Below are 19891 nucleotides of genomic sequence, written 5' to 3'. Positions count from 1 at the left end.
TAGCAATTCGTCGCAAAGTCAGACCCCCCTCTGGATTATTACGTAGTTTTATAAAATACCCCCCCCCCCCCCATGACATTTTTTTTTGAAATTTTATTATTAAAAACATTCACTTGAATGACCCTAAATGACCCTAAACATACAAAACAGTGATAAAAAAAGAACAATTAGGAAAAATCCAATTTTTTTTCTCAGTTTCATATTTGCTACGTAGCTTGGCTTGACCACACTCACCCTCCCCCAGGTCACATTTCGTCTCAAAACTGTAAAACCTTCGCTTAAAGTGTAAACTCATAAATTACGCTTCGCATGAACTGTAAACTGCAGGTTGGTGAAATACCTGTGTTTTCTACAACCAGGTTTTCACGACAGATTTCGCTAGCGAAAAGAGTACGCTTTTTCACTTCGCTTGGAACTGTAAACTATGCTATAAATCTAGAGCTCTACGAGCGTTTTTTTATCACAAATTCAAAAAAAAATAGAGTGATCAAAGTCACCCCAGTTTACGGTTACATAATTTTTCAACAAGTCTACAGAGTCCTTTACTACGAGAAGAAAAGAATATCAACATGACATAACAAATTTTTATCTCAAATGTTGAACTTTCTCTGGGTGATTTTTGAACAATTGACTGAAAAAGAATCTAATTAACGGCCTAGACTTAGAAAAGTTTACTTGATAAATTATCCCATCATGTTCAAAATTTTTTTTCGTGTGGACTCATCATTGCGACCAGAAAAAAAAATTAACATTACATAGTTCATAACCTATCATTCTAGATCATGTTTCATGGAAAAGTGAAATGAAGCTTATGGAAACGTGAATAATAACCAGTCCACGCGGCGGCGATAAATCTCAATTTGCGCTATTTATAGACTACTGTTTACCAACACCAATGGATGTTTGTTGAACTTTTTTTGAATTTTCATGAAAATTCTTTAAATGTGGTCAAATGGTGTCAAAGCCACAAATTGCCTACTTTAAGCTACCACTCTCGAATTTTCAAAGGCACAAGACTCGGTAATAGTTAATGCGTCACCTGTGGAAACGCCATTTTATGTTTGCTGTAATGAAGCAAGCATAAAATAGCATTTTCATAGGAAACGCAATAGGTATTTCCGAGTCTTGTGCCTTTGAAAATTCGAGAGTGGTGGCTCGATGTCGGCCATTCGTATCTTCAACACCTTTTCATCTCAAGGTCACTTTTTAAAAGGTCGTATCACGAAAACTTTTAGGTATAAAAACACACGTAACGTAACTATGCGTAACGGTTATCGCAAAGGACCGACTTTTTTCCTCTGTGGACTGTGGAGAACAATTGATCTATTGTGAGATATGTCCGGGTGTCTGCTGTATCCCGCACTTCTTTTATTAGCAATATGTTCCGCTTTTAAGAGGTGGTATGCTTATTATTTATCTGTGCTTGTGTGTGATATGGTTTTACCCTTTCTTTTACACGCGCACTGCTCAACTATACCAAGCCTCGTTTCTCCTGCTGAAAATCGACAATTATAATTCCATAGAGCAGTTTCGTTGGGCGTCCATTCAGCCAGTTTTATTATAAGACGCGTTTATTTCGTTAGGAGGAAGTCACATCAAAGGTTTATAGAATTCAGCGTAAAGGAAGGGAAAATTTTGGTCGGATGGTCTGATTCTACTCCACTTGACAAACAGACTCTGTAGCCTTGCGACCACGCAGCTCCCAATGGAACTTTCACACATGCAACAATAACCCGTATTATGAACCCTACTACAGAAGACGAGGCGAGTAACTCGCCTTGCCTCTAGTAACTGACGAGGCGAGCAAAATATTTTATTACGGAACGCGAGACAAACCTGGCCGATGACAGCTGAGTTACGAACGAGTCGAGCAGTTTCGCAGACGAGCTACTTGACCAGAATCCAGCCGACTCGCCATCTGTAATACCAAAATTGTTCAGGCGAGTAACTCGCCGCTCGCCTCGTCTTCTGTACTAGGCCCCTATGTTGCGACTTGGAACAACGACTGCGACTGGAGAACAACAAACCTCTGTCGTGTTAATTAATGACAGATCTGCGGAAGAAGTTTAAATTGCTGCTGATGGTCGAATCAACCGTCTTTGTTAAAGGTGTTCCAACAGTTTAAATGAAGTGAAATAAATATTTTAAAATTTTGTGAAAACGGGGAGTTGAAGTGCTACCTAATTATAGTTTGAAAATAAAATTGAGGAATGGAACAGACACTTTGCGGCACATTCAGATTAAAGTAACGTTTCACTTTTAATTTTAGCGCAACATCTCTTGAGAAAATAGAAAATACAGGTAAGTTCTGTTTTTGTCTTGTTTCCGTTTTACTTAAAACTGGATCTCGAGCTCGACTGAAAAAAAAAATCCGACTTCACTCAGCAACTTGGGATTCAACCGATATTTCGATAAAAAAGCCGATTACCGAAAGTCGTCATATTATTTTGCCGAGACTTCGCCAAAAAAACTGAACTTGGCGAATCTTGTCTGAGCTTTTTGCCGAATTTATCGTTGAACACTGTTGATACCAAGGTCAGCAAAAACATTACTGATATCTCGGCACGAATTTTGTTTTGGCAACACAGCTGTCATTCTCAAGAACGAGTTGGCCGCCATTTTTCTGTGTACAAATTAGTGCAATTGTGTTACGTACGAGCACACAGGAAGCAGATAATAGCTTTGCTTAAATTTGTGCAAACAATAGATGTTCACAAACTGGAAGTCGAAAGGAGTGTAGGACAGATTCGTGCGAACTGGCAGGAGTGTAACTGTAAAACTCGTGCAACGCCTCAGGTGTAAATGAGCACCAGGCGAAAGAAAGCACCTCAAAATAAAATGGACGCAGTTCAACAGTAGCTGCAAGAGGAGAACGTGAATATTTCGTAAACATTTAATCCTCAAAATGAATAAATTTGCTTACTTACCAAAACTCATCTTATAATTTATCTTTTGAAAGTAATCTACTGAATTCTCTCAAAATTATTCTCTGCGGTTGGATTCCGCTGGAAAATCGCCTCTATACTAAGCCGAAACATTCAGCTCATATAACCAATGGTCGTTATACTAGTTTGCCGTCTCTCGGTTAGGTTTGCCGAGAGCGCAGTCAAATGCGTACCGAGACTCTCGGCATAAAATTACGTCTGTCAAACTCTGGTTTCCCGAAATTCTCGACAAAATAGATTCAGCCGAGATGGTTGCCGAACGCTCGGCTGTCCAAATCTCGGCACAAATAATGCCGAGATTCTAGTCTAGTCTAGTCTAGTCTACACCAACACAGCCAGTACTTGAAAGGATCCTGGAAAATGATAACCACCATTTAAAAAAATGATTTCCATACATTTTTCTTGTCAACGGCCAGGCCTACTGTGTAGCGCAATATAATACATTATAATCTAAGATCGGGGACAATCCGTACCAACCTATCCGTATGTAAAAATTAATATACCTCATTCGTTGGGATAAAGCTAAAAAAGTACACTCCTTTGTTGACCAATCTCCTGGGATGGAACATAGGTATTTCCTCCTTATGTTCGGGTTTCGAAACCAAGGATATAGCGCCTTTACTCGCACAAATAATGCCGAGATTCGGCGATTTTTTTTAAGTGTGCACGTTCCGTTTTTAGCACGTTCCGATTTCGACAACTTTTGGTTCCGTTTTTGCAAAGATACTAGAACAAGATACCTGACTCTTGCAGAATTCATCGGACATGATTGTCGCTGCGCGTGAGCAAAAGTCGAACTAATTTATACACTGTTAATATGATGTATACTTAACGTCAAAATCAACTGACGACAAGGCCAAGACATTACTGCTGAAAGGTGAAACAATTTTTTCAGTATCCATGTGGACGACTGTACGGTGCTGCCATCCGAAAAATGATAATAATGTGTACAAATGTAAAGTTCTCAAACATGAAACTTTCCGGAAAAATCAAGAATAATCGGCGCATCATTTAAAATTGAGAGTACCATCAGAAATTCCTGATAACCGTTATGAGCACGCTCTACAGCCAAGTTTTCCACTCTTGCCGAGGTTAATAAAGCAAAAATTGGGTGCCCCGGTGAACCTGACCATATGCACAATGGTGCTGAAACCTGGCTGGCGACATATAAAACTTCAAGTTTTGGTAGAATGGGACCTGAAATTCACACTTTTCTTTCGTACTCTGAATGTGCAAAAAATATGGTAATAGCATTAAGTGCAAAAAATGACAATACACGGGGGTCTTTTCACGCGGTTGGTTGTACTACGTTGAAAAAATTCGCGTATAAAAAAACCGCGTATCTTAAAAAATCGCGTAAAAAAATAAAAAGATCCGATTAAAAATAATGGCACGTAAGTAAATATAAACTTGAAAATGATATAAAAATGGTAACGAAACACACAAAATGAGTTTATAGTGCTTCTAAAATGAAAATTCGTTGAAGATGAAAATAACTTTTTTATAATAATTACAATAACAATAATAACATGTTTAAGCGTTCGTTCCTTAATCGGAAGTTAATCACAACGACCCTGACTCGTATCGTTATACAATTATTCATGTATTTTTGTTCCTTCTTCCCGAATCAACGGAAATTGCCTATTATTTGATGATAACAGTAAGTATAATAAAAATATGCATTATTTAGATCAATAAAATTGAATATCTTATTGTCATGAACCATACGATTGATTTTTTACTTTATGAGCATGAGCATGAGCATGATTGACCGCCCGCGGTTGCTACTCCGTTATTGCCAGATCAGCTGTAATTACACAGAGAACCAACAGATGATGCTTGGGACCAACATGCATCCTCAATGTGTAAAAACCGGTGACCTTAATCTTTATATTAGGCAATACCAGCGCCGGCCGCATCCGAATGCAGGTCAAAGAAGGAATTTGTATAGGAAAATGTTGACGTGATACTCGCTTATTGGAAGCCGAGAACACCTCTGCACTTCCACGAGAAATCACTGGGATGTTGGAGAAAGGGCAAGGTACACAGCAGGGTTCGTTTTGGTAAACGATGCGCTGATTTCGAGTGTCGGGTTCTTTAGAACAAGTATCGCGCAAACAAGTTCCGTCACGATATTCATAATGCGATTCGAAGTCATTCAGTTTGACAATGTTACACCGCAACAATAAATCGTACGCAAGGATACTGGACCTTTGATCAAATTGGGACAACTTCAAATAATATGATATCTCCTCGTAAGGTGATCTTTACACCGAAATCAGTTGCGCGTTGTTGATCTATATGTAGATAATTCGACCTCATGGAGGTACCGACGCGGAGTCTCTAGGGGTTCGGTCAACCGGACATTTTCTACCTAACAGATCGACCAACGACGTTTCTCGTATACACTTTGTCTGCTCTAAAAAAACGATAAGATACCGCGAAAAACGCTTATTACGAAAACTAACCATGAGTATATTTCTAGCCAACCGTCGCGATCCTCTGCGTACGACGCACGCGATGTAGCCCATGCTACTCGTAGCAATCAGCTATTTGTCGATCCCGAGTCAATCCCAATCCCGAGAAAAAACGAACGCACGTCGCGATTCTTGGGAAGGTATACATCGCGTTTTCGTTAATCGCGATATTTATCGACCGGACGAAATCTTCGGTTAAACAGTCACAGTGAGACATGAACAAGTATCTGGGTATACCCCTCGAAATCATTATATTCCGAAAACGTTAATATAAGTAAAATTCTCCCGAGCCGGAAACGCGGTTTACATCGAAACACTACGACATTTCACGCCGATTCTCTCTTAGTTGTCGATGCGAATGTTGCCTATTAAATAGAAAAATTGGCAAAGTTTCATGCATACAAAGCCTTAATAATTTAAAAATGAAAATTTCCATATTGACCATCCATCGAGCTAATATAGTCTTAAGTTTGTTAACAAAATGCCGACCTAGTCATTATTGGAACATAGTATACAAAACATAAGCAGCCCAAAAGCTAGAAAAATCGAAAAAGTGAAGCATAAGATTTCATGTATTATCCACAACCATTGCTTTCGAGGTGAACACATGTTTGGCTGATAGAACCCTACTTGAAGCCTGACCGTGCAAAAACGTAGTAGATGACGGATTCGAGGCATACTATGCGTCATGTTGGCTCATTACTAAGTTGAGCTATGATTACCTAGGGTGTGATCCTGTTGGAAAGATAGAAAAATGGCAAAGCTTGGTGTATCTAAAACATTAAGTGCAAACATCAGGTGTAGATGTACATACTAATCCAAAGTCTTTAAAATATTGATAATACCAAACCAATCATGATTATTTCAGGCTGACTAAATAGTCATCAGATGTCAAACTCAACTTTATTGAATTTTCTATTACCTGTCATGCGAGAGTCAGTGCGTTCAAAAATTCATTGCACACGACATATCAGTGAATACATATCAATTAATCTATTCCACCATAAATTCTAATAAACAATACTATTACACAGAACTACACGAGAAAAAGGCTCCAGAAAAACACCTTAATTGCACTCTGTTTTCAATTTGGACATTCAAAACTGTAACAGTTAAACACTCATGACGAGCACAATCAAAACGGCGTGCTACGTCGTTCCGCAAACTGGCAACTACGTGGTATTCGGTGGATCATCACATGATGTGAACCATATTCGAACGCGGACCATTTAGGAAAATAAATATAATACCAAACGCAAATCGTGTATGTCGTATCGAGCCCATTGATAAGTTAACTCACCTGACAATTCTTAGTGCTTTTACTTCTATGCAGCGATTAACAAAAGCACTAACATTTTACTACTCTGCAGTAACCACACCGGAAAAATACTACATTTTATCCTCCGATGAGATTTACGAAGTTCGCGACTCAAATGCACCGTATGTAACTGGATTTTCGTTCCCCTTAGTCGAACCGGAGGAAGTCGAGAGACTCGAGAATTCGGTCTCTCAAAACGATCGCATCCGCGAGGAATATGTAGGTTTTTCAGCTGATTTCAATCGGGCAACATATGAAAACCTCTAACTATTTCGCAAGGTAAACTTTTTGACTCGCAAGAAACCTGCTGGAATGTCGATAGTTCAATTTCTTCCAATGGTTTTCTCGGACGAAGCTCTGGATGGATATAATTACAACGGATCTAATGCGCTCGGAAAATGCAAATTGCCCATGAAAGGGTATGACATATTTTCGCACTGCTTTATTGGTAAGTCTAGCTCAGAACGTCTTAAGTTTGTAATTGCAATTCCACCGTTGAAATACTGATTCCTATTTAATCTAAGAACTATGTAATTGGGATCTTGTTTCAATTAAATTAAATTTTAAAACCGTTCCATGAGAATACTTTGTTATAATTTGAAATGTTTCAGACATTGAATTTACCTGCGATGATTCTGTCACATAGCTGAAGCGAGATTTTTATGTTTTGACCGGTCCTGGCCAAAAATGAGACCCCCTCCCCACAAAAAGGGGAGAATCATGTGAAGACAAGCTGTTATTGTATCTTTTAGTGTTGCTTACACTCTTGATGTTACATTAAAGAGATTTCAAATAAGGTAATTTAACGTCGTTATAAACCTATTTTAGTATTGTAGGGGAAAACGACATGTTTCTGATATTTTACGTAGATCAGACACCTGCCAAACGATTTCTAAGACTTTTTTCTCAATATAAGACATAATTTGACTACCACTTTTAGAAATTAGCGCATTACGATCAATGATTATCATACTCCATATTATTTTGCTTTGTGGAATATATTAAAACCATACCAAAACCGTTTTCGTAGAATCATCGTTTTGTGCCCAATTTTTGTTCGATTTAAGATCTGTTTTTTTAAGGTAGGTAAGAAGATGCTAATATGTGGTCAAACTCTCGAAATTTCGATATTTGGCTTTGGCGTCGAAAAAACATCAAAAATTTCCGATTTCTCAAAAATTCGAAATGGCGCCATTGTTGCGGCTTAAGTTGAAATATATCCAAACTCGGGGAAATTTGTTTTCGCATCAAACTACATCAAAAAATCATACATGGAAGACGGAACCATTTACAGCAAAAATTAGAATATATTTGTCCTGTTGCGTTTCTTAGCCCTTCTAGGCTAAATTTTGACTAGATTCATTTCATTTGTGGCTTTTCTGGTCTAAGCTGCTGAATTTGAAATTATTTTTGTTATTTTTTTGCTGGCATTATTTATGTTTAATCCCTTAAATAAAGCATAGTAAAGCATAGATAGACTGCCCGCAGTTGCACTCCGTGGTTGATCAAACCAACAGAATTGCAAAATGAACCAGACTAATGGTGCTTGGGACCTAGGATCAACGTTACATTCTCATTGTGTAATTTTCACTGGTTCGAAATACTTTTACAACTAACCAAGAACGACGCTGGCCACGACCAAAAGGCGGTACTACTTGGGAAGAAGAGGGATGGTGATGCTCGTTTGGTTTAGAGACCGCGGGTTCCACTGCATCACTACGAGTATAACAGGGTAGAATTTGTGATCATATGAAAAAGAACAGCTTTTCTCCTTTTTGGTAAATGATACTCTACGTTACGCGAAATTAAACTTTAAATATCACAAAGGCTGTTGTGTGGGCTAATTAGAATTATAGATATTTACCAACTCAATAGCTTCAACATCACCAGTTTTCCTTAGAAAATCCTGGGAGCATATCAGTTACTAAAAATATCTAAAACTACTGAATACCACCTAACTATTACGCAGCAATTCTTCCATTAACTATATTAACGCGTTATGTAAATAATCCTCCATTTTCATCGATGAAATCTAAGATAGAATAGAAATATGCAGGAAAGAATACTTAGCCTTATTTATAAACCATATTTGCGCCGTCTAGGGTTCTATTACAAACATCAATTCGAATTTATACTTTTCCACAATCCTGCGACTTCCACTCACTCACTGAACTAACACGTTTAACAGCTCACTGGCTTATTATCACAGCAAATTGTTACACTTGGCACTAGTGGCATATGTAGCTTAATAAATTTATGTATATACTTCTGTTGTCGGTTTGTATTTATAATTTTCCTGTAAAAACACGGACGCGAAAAATCCATACGATTGATTTTTTACTTTATTGGATTTACTTATACTAAACTTTTATACCGTGTAAAAATAATCTTCCAAAACGCGTAAATATAATCCGCGTTATTAAAAAAAAAAAAACCGCGTAAAAATAATCCGCGTTATTGTAAAAAAATCGCGTAAAAAAAAAAGTCGCGTATAAAAAAAAAAACCGCATAAAATAAACCCGCGTAAAAAAGACCCCAGTGTATCATTACTCTCCATGTTATCTTAAGCGTCGAGCTGACCAAACTGCTACACCTTTTTCATATACAATCTTGAACAGCTCAACCATCGATGACGGCCTATGCACGATAAATCGGTTGTGCTCATAGTGACAATTTTATGAGAATTTAAGTCATCAGATGGCAGCACTAACCTTCGGAAATCGGTCGTATTCAAAATGTATGAAAAATAGGGAAGTTAGGTATCTTGTTCTAGTTATCTTTGGTTTTTGGCAACACATTTTTTTTCTTTCTAATTCTTTCTAATCTTTTACTGATTGGCGGCCAAAAACTACACTACACAGTCGCTTTTCACACGGTTTTTACGCGGCTTTTTCACGCGGCTTTTTTTACACGGACTCCGGAATTTGCGCGGTTTTTTTCACGCGGATTCCGGAATCTCACGGTTTTTTACGCGGATTCCGGAATTTATACGGTTTTTTTACGCAGATTCCGAAATTTACGCCTTTTTTTTTTCTTACGCAGATTTCGTTATTTTTACTCGGATTCCGGAATTTACGCGGTTTTTTTACGCGGATTCCGGCAGCACGTATCCCCCGCGTAAAAAGCGACTTTAGTGTATTCCTCATTCTTCTCTACAAGTGTAAATACATACAATATATGACACATTTTTGGCCAACTGGACTTAGAGGCTGAAGTGAACTTTTAGTAAAAGCATTAAATAAACTAAATTTGAAATCGCACACAGAGAAATTGATTTTAAAAACAAAAATCGATTTGAAAAGAGTCATCTCAGATTTTTTCGACACTAGTTTTTTAGGTAGGCAATTTACACTCTTAAAAAGAAAAGGTGTTGAAAAAACGTATGCAAATTTTTGCGAATAGAAGCAATAGGATACCCTATGACTCTTCAGCAATAGGACAGGAAGAAGAAGGAGAATATATAGAACCAATCCTTTGTTGCGCCTTAAGTGATCAGTTGCAATCTCACTCGTAAGACAAAATTGAAGACACTTGAGGGTGAATGTAATGTCCAATTAATATTTAAATGTTGTTTACCAATATTCAAAGTGACAAAAACACAAAAAAATCTCAGGAAAAAAATGTTCCGTTTTTGGCAATGTTCCATATTTGGCAACTGAAAATTGAGAAGCGTGTTACCAAAAAGGGAACTTACCTGTAATCTTTTTTTTTTCAGTTCGAGCCGTAGGACAAAATATGTGTTAACCAGTATAATTTTCAATTGATTACTGCGGGAACGAGAGAAATCCTTTGAAAACTAACCGGCATTTGGAAAGAAACAAGAGTCCCATGTCATGTTTCTAGATTTCCATTTTTTTCTCTGTAACAAACCTTCTTGAGAGACGTAGTTTGAAGTCAAAAAATGATTTATGTAATTGAGGTCTCTGCCAAATAAAAAATTAAAATAAATTTGTGAATTGTAGTAAAGTTATGATTTTTTTTTCAATATGAAGTTGAATGCATCGTAATTTTTTCAATGACGTTATTTTGAATATGCTTAAAATCAGAAACTGTGTGAGTCGCCAAAGTAAAGATTCATGAACAAGTTGTATGAGGACTATTCGAGTAAAAATCTAGCAAAGAGGTTTATGCTAAATCGGTTGTCGATTAGGATAACACGAGCATTCTCTTAAGCAGGTATTAGACGAAGCAAATATTTGCTATTTTTCAATACAGATTTAATTTTGTGCATATTTGCTTCGTCTAATACCTGCTTTACTCTTTCGAGTGAATCATGTGTAGCCAGGATCCTTCTACTGCACCATGGTAATAATGAAAATGCATACCAAAGACATTCCAAAATACAATATCCGAAATGTACGTTCTACCCGATCGACCCGAATGTTATCTGCAGAGACCCATGAACCTACGAAACACAAATCACCATTTTTCGACACTTTCGCGGAAGAACAATACCGGATCAGGAGTGTTAACATGTGTCCTGTCGCACAACCGAACGTACGTTCGTTTGGTGCGCACTTCCCGGAACTGGTGCAAATCGGCAATGCAAACAGCGTTAATCCGCTTCGAACCCCGCTTCGATTCGGGCACAAAAGCACAACACTTTTGCCGGCTGCATTAGTTTCCACCCGTCGTCAGCCGCTCGGTCGCTTCTGTGCATATGAAAAGCATAAAAGCGACAGTTTTCCTCGCCTGACCGGTCGGGTGTGGAATGTGCTGCTGGTGCTTGCCTGTGCATAACGAAAAAGCAAAACAATCATGCTTCGGTTTGGTATACAGCATCTTTGCGTGTGCTTTTGTCGTACTTCGGGTCCGGACTTGTGTTGTGCTGTGAGCTGAGCGCGAGAAGCTTTCTCCCGCTCGCTCGACGACGACGATGGCGTTCGGCTCAGATGCAGTGCTGCTGCCGGTGAATAGGGATGCAAGATTGGGGTTGATTGAGGAAATGAAAATAAATATTTTCGAACAATGAAGAAAAAAATGCATAAAAATTGATCCAATGTGTTATTTATCGGTAACTAACCAACTAAACCATTAAAAAAGTTGAAAGTTAGCACAAGTAAGATTAAGTACAAGTTTAAACCAAATCTTCGAAATATTTCTATCTACTCAAACAAAAAAAAATCGTAAGAGCACTCATAGACGAATCTCCAGAGAACTGAATGAAGAAAAAAAAATTATTTTTTTTGGGGTGAGGCGGTTATAGGCAACCGAATCTATCATCACACCTAAGAGGGAATCTGCCTCATATCTACCATAAAGCGGCAGCACTGGCGCGAGTCCCGCTTGGAATCTCCGTAGTCCGTACGAACGAGATACAAACAAACCGCGCTACGGAGCCGTAGGCCAGCTGTAGCGAAGTCCGCAGCATCCACCTGTGGGTATCCCCCCGCATGCTTTTGCACTGACTCGGGCAGCCCGACTTTGGTGGGCGCTGAATGGAGCCATCAAAGCCAGTCTTTCGGTAGGCTTTGGACCATCAACAGCAGATCTGCTGAAAGCGCGGACTTGAATTCGAATTCGGATTTCGGGATCCAACCCGTAAACTGTGAATAGTGTTTTTAACTAGTGCGACATCCAAACATTGTCAAAATTGCTGCAAATTGGTTACGGTTCTGAAGACTGCAGAGTGTCATGTCAACATCAATAGAACAGAGAAAGGGAGAAAACCCCGCGTGTGATTGATTAGCTTAGTGGGCAACAAAGCTGGTTAGAAAATAATTTTTCGCGCCTTTCACCGCAGAGCGGCTGGTTATACACGTGGAATGAATTTGGTTATGCATGACAAAGAACAATGTAGAAGAAGATTGAATGTGGCATCATGTTACTTTTGCGGCAGGTATTAATTATAACAGCAATTGGACTGTGAGTGATTTTACACGGTGTGGGTTATCGGCTAAGGTGTTGTAAGTGTTGTTCAAAAGTGAATACCGTACAAACAGTTTGCGGGGCGGACACGCGAGCAATCGAGGGTGTCTTCCTCTGTGTACGCGAAGAAGAAAAACAAAGAACCGCGTCGAGCTATGCTGGAAATGCAATTTCTCTACCGCTTGCAGTGAACGGGGAGGAAAAGGATCCGTTTGGTGTTTGTTATTATATTATTTTTTTTCGGTTCGAGCTGTTGTTGAAATTCAACTCTTCTTTTGTTCCATCCCGAACGAAAAACCGGTAGTTTGCACAAACCGAAATGAAGGTGCGAGTGTTTAACAGGATGAAACTGGTGCCGTTGCTAGCGGTGGTGCTGTTTTCCGTGATGAATAAATGTTCTTTTGCCGAACCGGAACTATCGGCTTCGACGGTGTCAATGGCCGATCCAGCAGCACAGCCACACTTGTCAACGTCGTCGTCATTGCCGCCGGTGCAACTGGAAGATGACGAGCAAAATGAGGATTCCACGGATATTGCAACGGCGGAAAGCGCCCACCAACCGCAGGTAAGGAAAGCGAGTGGTGCTAAATAAACTCGGTCGAATGCATTCTCTGTGCTGCATGTATTTCGGAACACCTGAGCTGGAGTGGGAATGTTTTTGAGCGAAATTATTCAACATTGTTTTACGATTTGAATAATAATGAATTGTTTTTAATGAACGTTGGAACGTGGTTTTTTGCTGTTGCCTTTTGTTGAATGCTATCTTGACACAACCGTGCTGCTGGGAAAGATCTTGTTTCTTCCAACGACTGCGAATGCAGCCAGCTGAAATGAAACATTTTCGCATGCCAGAACAAATTTCATCACGCGAGGAGTAACGATTTTTTTCATGTTCGTAAAATTCATCCTAGAAACAAACTTTCACGCTGCATTTATGCAGTTCAGAAAGTTTCGAAATGATATATTGCTCGCTTTGTTTGATTTCAAATTTATTAGTTCTTCAATTTTAAAATTACAAGCTTAATTTATCCTAAAAATTACAACTGAAAGAAGTCTCAACTCCGTTCGATTAATTTATTCATTGCTGCAAAATTCAGAATGCGCAGTCGTGTGATTAGTTTAATTTTTCAATTTGATTTGCATCTTAAAATTGTTTACATTTGTTTCTCGTTCAAATGTACAACTTTTTTATTATTTCTTTATTAGAGAGGTTTTCAGCTTTTAGCTAGTTTGCCTCTCAAATGTGCAACTTTTGTGTTTTTTTTATGATTAATTTAATTTTAAACTGAAGTTCATGTACTTACACTATATTCTATTTTCAGTTTCCCTTAAAAGTTTCTTGATTTTTGATAAAGATTATTGTTGCTAAAACTTAGGAGATGATCGTTATAAAAACACAAATTAACATCGCAAAACTGGGGTTATAACAATCAAAACAAAAGTAAATTCTCATTCTGTGCCGAACACGCATCAGTACTGGACGTGTTTGGTGATCGGTCCGATAGAGTATAAAACAAAAGACGTGTGAACAAGTGTTGGCATTGTTTGCCTGGTCGAGTGAAATAAATCCGGGTTCAAGGTCGTTCCTTTGTGCAACTGTTTCGCATCGTGACTGCCAGCTGGTGCGTAAGCCGATTTGGCTGCTGGCTGGATTGTGCTACAGCAGTGGACGAGACACAAACGAGGAAAAAGAAGAAGCCATCAGTGTCAGCGAGTCGTATCGCTGTGTGGAGTGATCTCACACCTGGCTCGCTGCTGGTGGCTGTTTGGTGCTGCTGTATTGGTGCTGCTGGCTGTAACGGCTGCTACTTCGAACGATCGGACAACCAACCTTACTGGAAGGGAGAAATAAAAAGGTACGTGTTCTTGTCAGCGCTAGTGCGCTAAACATAGCGCGATGGATGTAGATCCCTCGCCTCCCGCGCCACCATCCCCGAACCCCTCTGACCCTGACCCTTCTGTTACCCCCTCCCCTGTTCATTCTTCAGTCCCCCCTCGCCCCAGGCTTTACCCAGACGGAGCCCAGGGCAGCTATACTGTTTATTTTCGGCCAAAGGCAGGACCGAAATCGAAAAAGTTGAACCTCTTGCAGATTTCTAAAGACCTGACGAAGGAGTACAAGGGCGTGACCGAAATTTCCAAGGTCCGGCCTAACAAGCTCCGTGTCGTGGTCGGTAACCTGAAAGAGGCCAACGATATAGCTTGCTCTGAGCTCTTCACACGCGAGTATCGCGTTTACATACCCGCACGAGACGTGGAGATCGACGGTGTCATAACCGATTCGAGTCTGTCCGTCGAGTGTATACTGCAAAGTGCCAAAGGGTGCTTTAAGAACAAAACGTGTCCCGAAGTAAAGGTGCTCGACTGCAAGCAATTGCGGTCAGCATCGATCATCGGTGGCAAAACAGTATACACTCCGTCAGACTCGTTTCGAGTTACGTTCGCCGGGTCTGCACTACCAAGCCACGTCTCGATCCACCGGGTTCGTCTCCCTGTGAGGCTCTACGTGCCCCGCGTCATGAACTGCCTGAATTGCAAGCAGTTAGGCCATACAGCCGCCTACAGCTGCAATAAGGCACGTTGTGGCAAGTGTGGGGAGTCTCATGCGGAAGATTCTTGCAGTGTTAACGCTGAAAAGTGTATTCACTGCGGAGAAAATCTGCATGAGCTCTCGACATGTGCGGTGTACATGCAGCGCAGGGATAAAATAAAACGGTCTCTCAAAGAGCGTTCAAAGCGTTCCTACGCTGACATGCTGAAGAAGACCGTTACCACTTCTCCCGTTACTTCGAACCCCTTCGATCTGTTGCCCTCTGAGGAAACCGATTCTGACGATTCACCAGCGGGAGCATCTTACGCCAATCCTGGGGAGTCTAGAAAGAGGAAAAATACTTCCTCTCCTAAACTTCCCAGAAAAGGTCCTAAGATTTCTCAAAGTGAAATGAAAGTTACAAACAAACCAAACAGTGCTGCGGAAAAACCGAAGCAAACTCCTCCTGGGCTGGCAAATTTAAAGTCCCAGAAGGAGTTCCCAGCACTGCCAGGAACATCTAAAACCCCAGTTGCTCCTTTTACACTCCCAGTTGATGAAACAAACTCTGGATTAGTGAAATTTTCTGACATTGTGGACTGGATTTTTGAAACTTTCAATGTACCCGATCCAATTAAAATTTTTCTTACAGCATTCCTCCCAACAGTTAGATCATTTTTGAAGCAGTTGACTGCCCAATGGCCTCTCCTTGCAGCGATTGTATCCTTCGATGCCTAATTCAACTGCGTATATGAAGGATTCTATCTCTGTCTTACAGTGGAATTGTAGAAGTATTTTACCAAAAATTGATTCGTTTAAAGTTTTGATAAATAAAAACAAATGCGATGCATTTTCCCTTTGTGAAACTTGGCTTACTTCAAATATTGATCTCAACTTCCATGATTTTAATATTATTCGCCTTGATCGAGACACCCCATATGGAGGAGTACTTTTAGGGATTAAAAAGTGCTATTCTTTCTATCGTATTAACCTCCCCTCGATTCCAGGCATCGAAGTTGTCGCATGTCAAATGACAATACAAGGTAAAGAGCTTTGTATTGCCTCAATATATATTCCCCCCAGAGCACAGGTTGGGCAACGGCTGCTCTTTGATTTAATAGAACTTCTTCCCTCGCCACGTTTGATTTTGGGAGACTTCAACTCTCATGGCGTGGCTTGGGGTTCCCCATACAATGATAACCGCTCCTCTTTAATCTATAACCTTTGCGATGACTTCGACATGACTATTTTAAACAACGGTGAAATGACACGTATCCCGAAACCTCCAGCGCGCCCAAGCGCTTTGGATCTATCCTTATGTTCGACGTCGCTACGGTTGGATTGCACATGGAAGGTAATCCTCGATCCTCACGGTAGCGACCATCTGCCTATTCTTATTTCAATTACTAACGGGTCAACTCGCATGCGACCAATTGACATTCCGTATGACCTCACACGAAATGTCGATTGGAAGTTATACGAGGAAATGATTTCAAAAGCGGTCGAGTCGATTCAACATCATTCACCACTTGAAGAATACAACCTCCTCGCGGGCTTGATTCTCGACGCCGCGTTGCAAGCCCAAACGAAGAAATATCCCGGCGTAACGATCAAAGAACGGCCTCCCACTCCGTGGTGGGACCAAGAGTGCTCCGATGTCTACACGCAAAGATCCGACGCGTTTAAGGCCTACCAGACGGGAGGTATACCTGGCGACTATTTACGGTATTCGGAGCTTGATACCAAGCTTAAAAGCTTGGCTAAAGCAAAGAAACGTGGATATTGGCGTCGGTTCGTGAACGAGACGTCGAGGGAGACATCGATGAGCACTCTTTGGAACACAGCCCGAAGAATGCGGAATCGCGTAACGGTCAACGAAAGCGAGGAGTCTTCAAGTAGGTGGATATTTGATTTTGCCAGGAAAGTATGTCCGGACTCTGTTCCTGAGCAAAATATTGTTCGCGATGCGTCTCCGGGCCACGACGCGATAGAATCACCTTTTACGATGGCAGAACTTTCAGTTGCCCTCCTGTCCTGTAACAATAACGCGCCTGGATTAGATAGAATCAAATTCAACTTGTTGAAGAATCTACCCGGCAATGCCAAGAGGCGCTTGTTGAACTTGTTCAATAAGTTCCTGGAGCAAAACATTGTACCGCAGGATTGGAGGCAAGTGAAGGTGATCGCCATCCAAAAACCAGGGAAACCAGCTTCTAATCACAACTCTTATAGGCCGATTGCAATGCTATCCTGTATCCGGAAATTGATGGAAAAAATGATACTCCGTCGTTTAGACCACTGGGTCGAATCAAATGGTCTACTATCAGAAACTCAATTTGGCTTCCGCCGTGCCAAAGGGACGAATGATTGTCTTGCGTTGCTTTCAACAGATATTCAGCTGGCGTATGCTCGTAAAGAACAAATGGCGTCTGCGTTCTTGGACATTAAGGGGGCTTTTGATTCCGTTTCTATTGACATTCTTTCGGGTAAACTTCACCGACAAGGATTTTCTCCAATTTTGAACAATTTTTTGCACAATTTGTTGTCCGAAAAGCACATGCATTTTACGCATGGCGATTTGGCAACTTTTCGCATTAGCTACATGGGTCTTCCCCAGGGCTCATGTTTAAGCCCCCTTCTTTACAACTTTTATGTAAATGACATCGACGAATGTCTGGCAAATTCATGCACGATAAGACAACTTGCAGACGACAGTGTAATCTCTGTTACAGGAGCCAAAGCTGCCGATTTGCAAGGACCATTGCAAGATACCTTGGACAATTTGTCTGCTTGGGCTTTACAGCTAGGTATCGAATTCTCTCCGGAGAAGACTGAGATAGTAGTTTTTTCTAGGAAGCATGAACCTGCTCAGCTTCAAACACAATTAATGGGTAAAACGATTTCTCAGGTTTTGGTACACAAATATCTTGGTGTCTGGTTCGACTCTAAAGGCACCTGGGGTTGTCACGTGAGGTATCTGATGAAAAAATGTCAACAAAGAGTGAATTTTCTTCGTACAATAACCGGACAATGGTGGGGAGCCCATCCAGGAGACCTTATAAGGCTTTACCAAACAACGATATTGTCTGTTATTGAATACGGGTGTTTCTGCTTTCGCTCCGCAGCAAACACACATTTGATCAAACTGGAGCGAATACAATATCGTTGTTTGCGTATCGCCTTAGGTTGCATGCAGTCGACCCATACGATGAGTTTGGAGATTTTAGCTGGAGTACTACCATTGAAAAACCGCTTCTGGAGCCTGTCTTCTCGTATTCTAATCAAATGTGAGGTCTTGAACCGTCCCGTGATTGAAAATTTTGAAAGGTTAATCGAACTTAATTCTCAAACCCGTTTTATGACATTGTATTTCAATCACATGTCCCAAAATATTAACCCTTCTTCGAATATTCCAAATCGTGTCGACTTATCAAATACTTCTGATTCTACTGTGTTTTTCGATACATCCATGATAGAAGAAACTCGTGGAATCCCGGATCATTTACGCGTGCAGCAGATCCCTAAAATTTTTTCCAATAAATATCGAAACATCAACTGCGACAATATGTACTACACTGACGGATCACTTCTTGATGGGTCCACTGGCTTCGGTATCTTCAATAACAATTTAACCGTCTCCCATAAGCTCGATAATCCTGCTTCTGTTTACGTCGCAGAATTAGCTGCAATTCAGTACACCCTAGGGATTATCGAAAAAATGCCCACGGACCATTATTTCATCTTTACGGACAGTCTCAGTTCCATTGAGGCTCTCCGATCGATGAAAGATGTTAAGCACTCTCCGTATTTCCTGGGGAAAATACGGGAACATCTGAGTGCTTTATCCGAAAAATCTACTCAGATTACCTTAGCGTGGGTCCCTTCTCACTGCTCGATACCGGGCAATGAGAAAGCGGACTCTTTGGCTAAGGTGGGCGCAACAAACGGTGAAATTTATGAAAGACCAATTGCCTTTAATGAATTTTTCTCATTTGTACGTCAGAATACGATCATCAGTTGGCAAAATGCTTGGACCAGAGGGGAACTGGGAAGGTGGTTACATTCCATAATCCCCAAGGTGTCGACGAACCCGTGGTTCAAGGGGTTGGATGTAGGTCGGGATTTCATTTGCGTGATGTCCCAGCTTATGTCCAATCACTATAGATTTGACGCGCATCTCCGTCGTGTTGGGCTCGGGGAAAGTGGTATCTGTGCCTGTGGTGAAGGTTATCACGACATAGAGCATGTGGTTTGGTCATGCCCTGTACACCGTGACGCCAGGTCTAAATTAATAGCTTCCCTGCAGGCCGAGGGTAGACAGCCGGCTGTTCCTGTTCGTGATGTCTTGGCGAGCCGTGACCTATCCTACATGTCCCTTATATACGTTTTCCTGAAATCCATCCACGCCCCAGTCTAGTCCCGTTCCCCTCCGTCTACACCCAACAAAACGACAAGAACACGTTTGAACCTTAAGCACAAAACCAGCAACCAGACCCCGCACAATAGAACCAGGACCCAAGGACTACGAGCCTCTGTCCCAACTCACGACATCGTGGCTCAGCAGAACGAATCCATACATGCCATTCGACGATTATCAGACGACCATTGAACAACAAAACACTGATTGGAAATCCCATGCTAGTTTTAAGTTAGACTTAATTTCAGCTCGTAGTCGGCAGCGAGGATAAAAAATTTGCTTTAGTTTTTAAGTCATCAGATATAATTGGCGCCGTTAAACATTAAATTGTATTTG

At 40.7% G+C, this 19891-nt stretch overlaps 3 protein-coding genes across 7 annotated transcripts in view; 2 read left to right on the top strand and 1 right to left on the bottom strand.

Annotated features, from left to right (window-relative positions):
* The window catches only part of LOC129730008 (actin-histidine N-methyltransferase), a 186037-nt gene that overhangs the window by 76549 nt on the left and 89597 nt on the right, over positions 1 to 19891 (bottom strand). The window lies entirely within an intron of this gene.
* On the top strand, positions 6555 to 7485 carry LOC129730009 (uncharacterized). The gene is made up of 3 exons (XM_055688956.1): positions 6555 to 6959; positions 7020 to 7188; positions 7352 to 7485. Exons 1-3 carry the CDS (start codon positions 6750 to 6752, stop codon positions 7384 to 7386), a joined length of 414 nt encoding a protein of 137 aa, XP_055544931.1. The 5' UTR covers positions 6555 to 6749; the 3' UTR covers positions 7387 to 7485.
* LOC129730007 (uncharacterized) overlaps positions 12188 to 19891 on the top strand; it is an 87911-nt gene continuing 80207 nt past the window's right edge. The window contains exon 1 of the mRNA XM_055688949.1: positions 12188 to 13173. Coding sequence (XP_055544924.1) covers positions 12928 to 13173 — 246 coding nt within the window. The 5' untranslated portion in view covers positions 12188 to 12927. The remainder of the gene's footprint in view (positions 13174 to 19891) is intronic.

Source organism: Wyeomyia smithii, chromosome 3, assembly GCF_029784165.1.
Source record: "Wyeomyia smithii strain HCP4-BCI-WySm-NY-G18 chromosome 3, ASM2978416v1, whole genome shotgun sequence".
In the NCBI taxonomy this organism is placed as follows: Eukaryota; Metazoa; Arthropoda; class Insecta; order Diptera; family Culicidae; genus Wyeomyia; species Wyeomyia smithii.
Note: the sequence above shows the minus strand (reverse complement) of the source record. Positions and strands in the feature narration are given on the sequence as shown.

Bases quoted from the DNA above. Each gene is read 5' to 3' on its own strand.
- LOC129730009 (XM_055688956.1), top strand. From the start codon at position 6,750: ATGCAGCGATTAACAAAAGCACTAACATTTTACTACTCTGCAGTAACC. The intron at 6,960-7,019 runs GTAGGTTTTTCA...CTATTTCGCAAG, and splicing joins ATCGCATCCGCGAGGAATAT to GTAAACTTTTTGACTCGCAA. The intron at 7,189-7,351 runs GTAAGTCTAGCT...GAAATGTTTCAG, and splicing joins ATTTTCGCACTGCTTTATTG to ACATTGAATTTACCTGCGAT.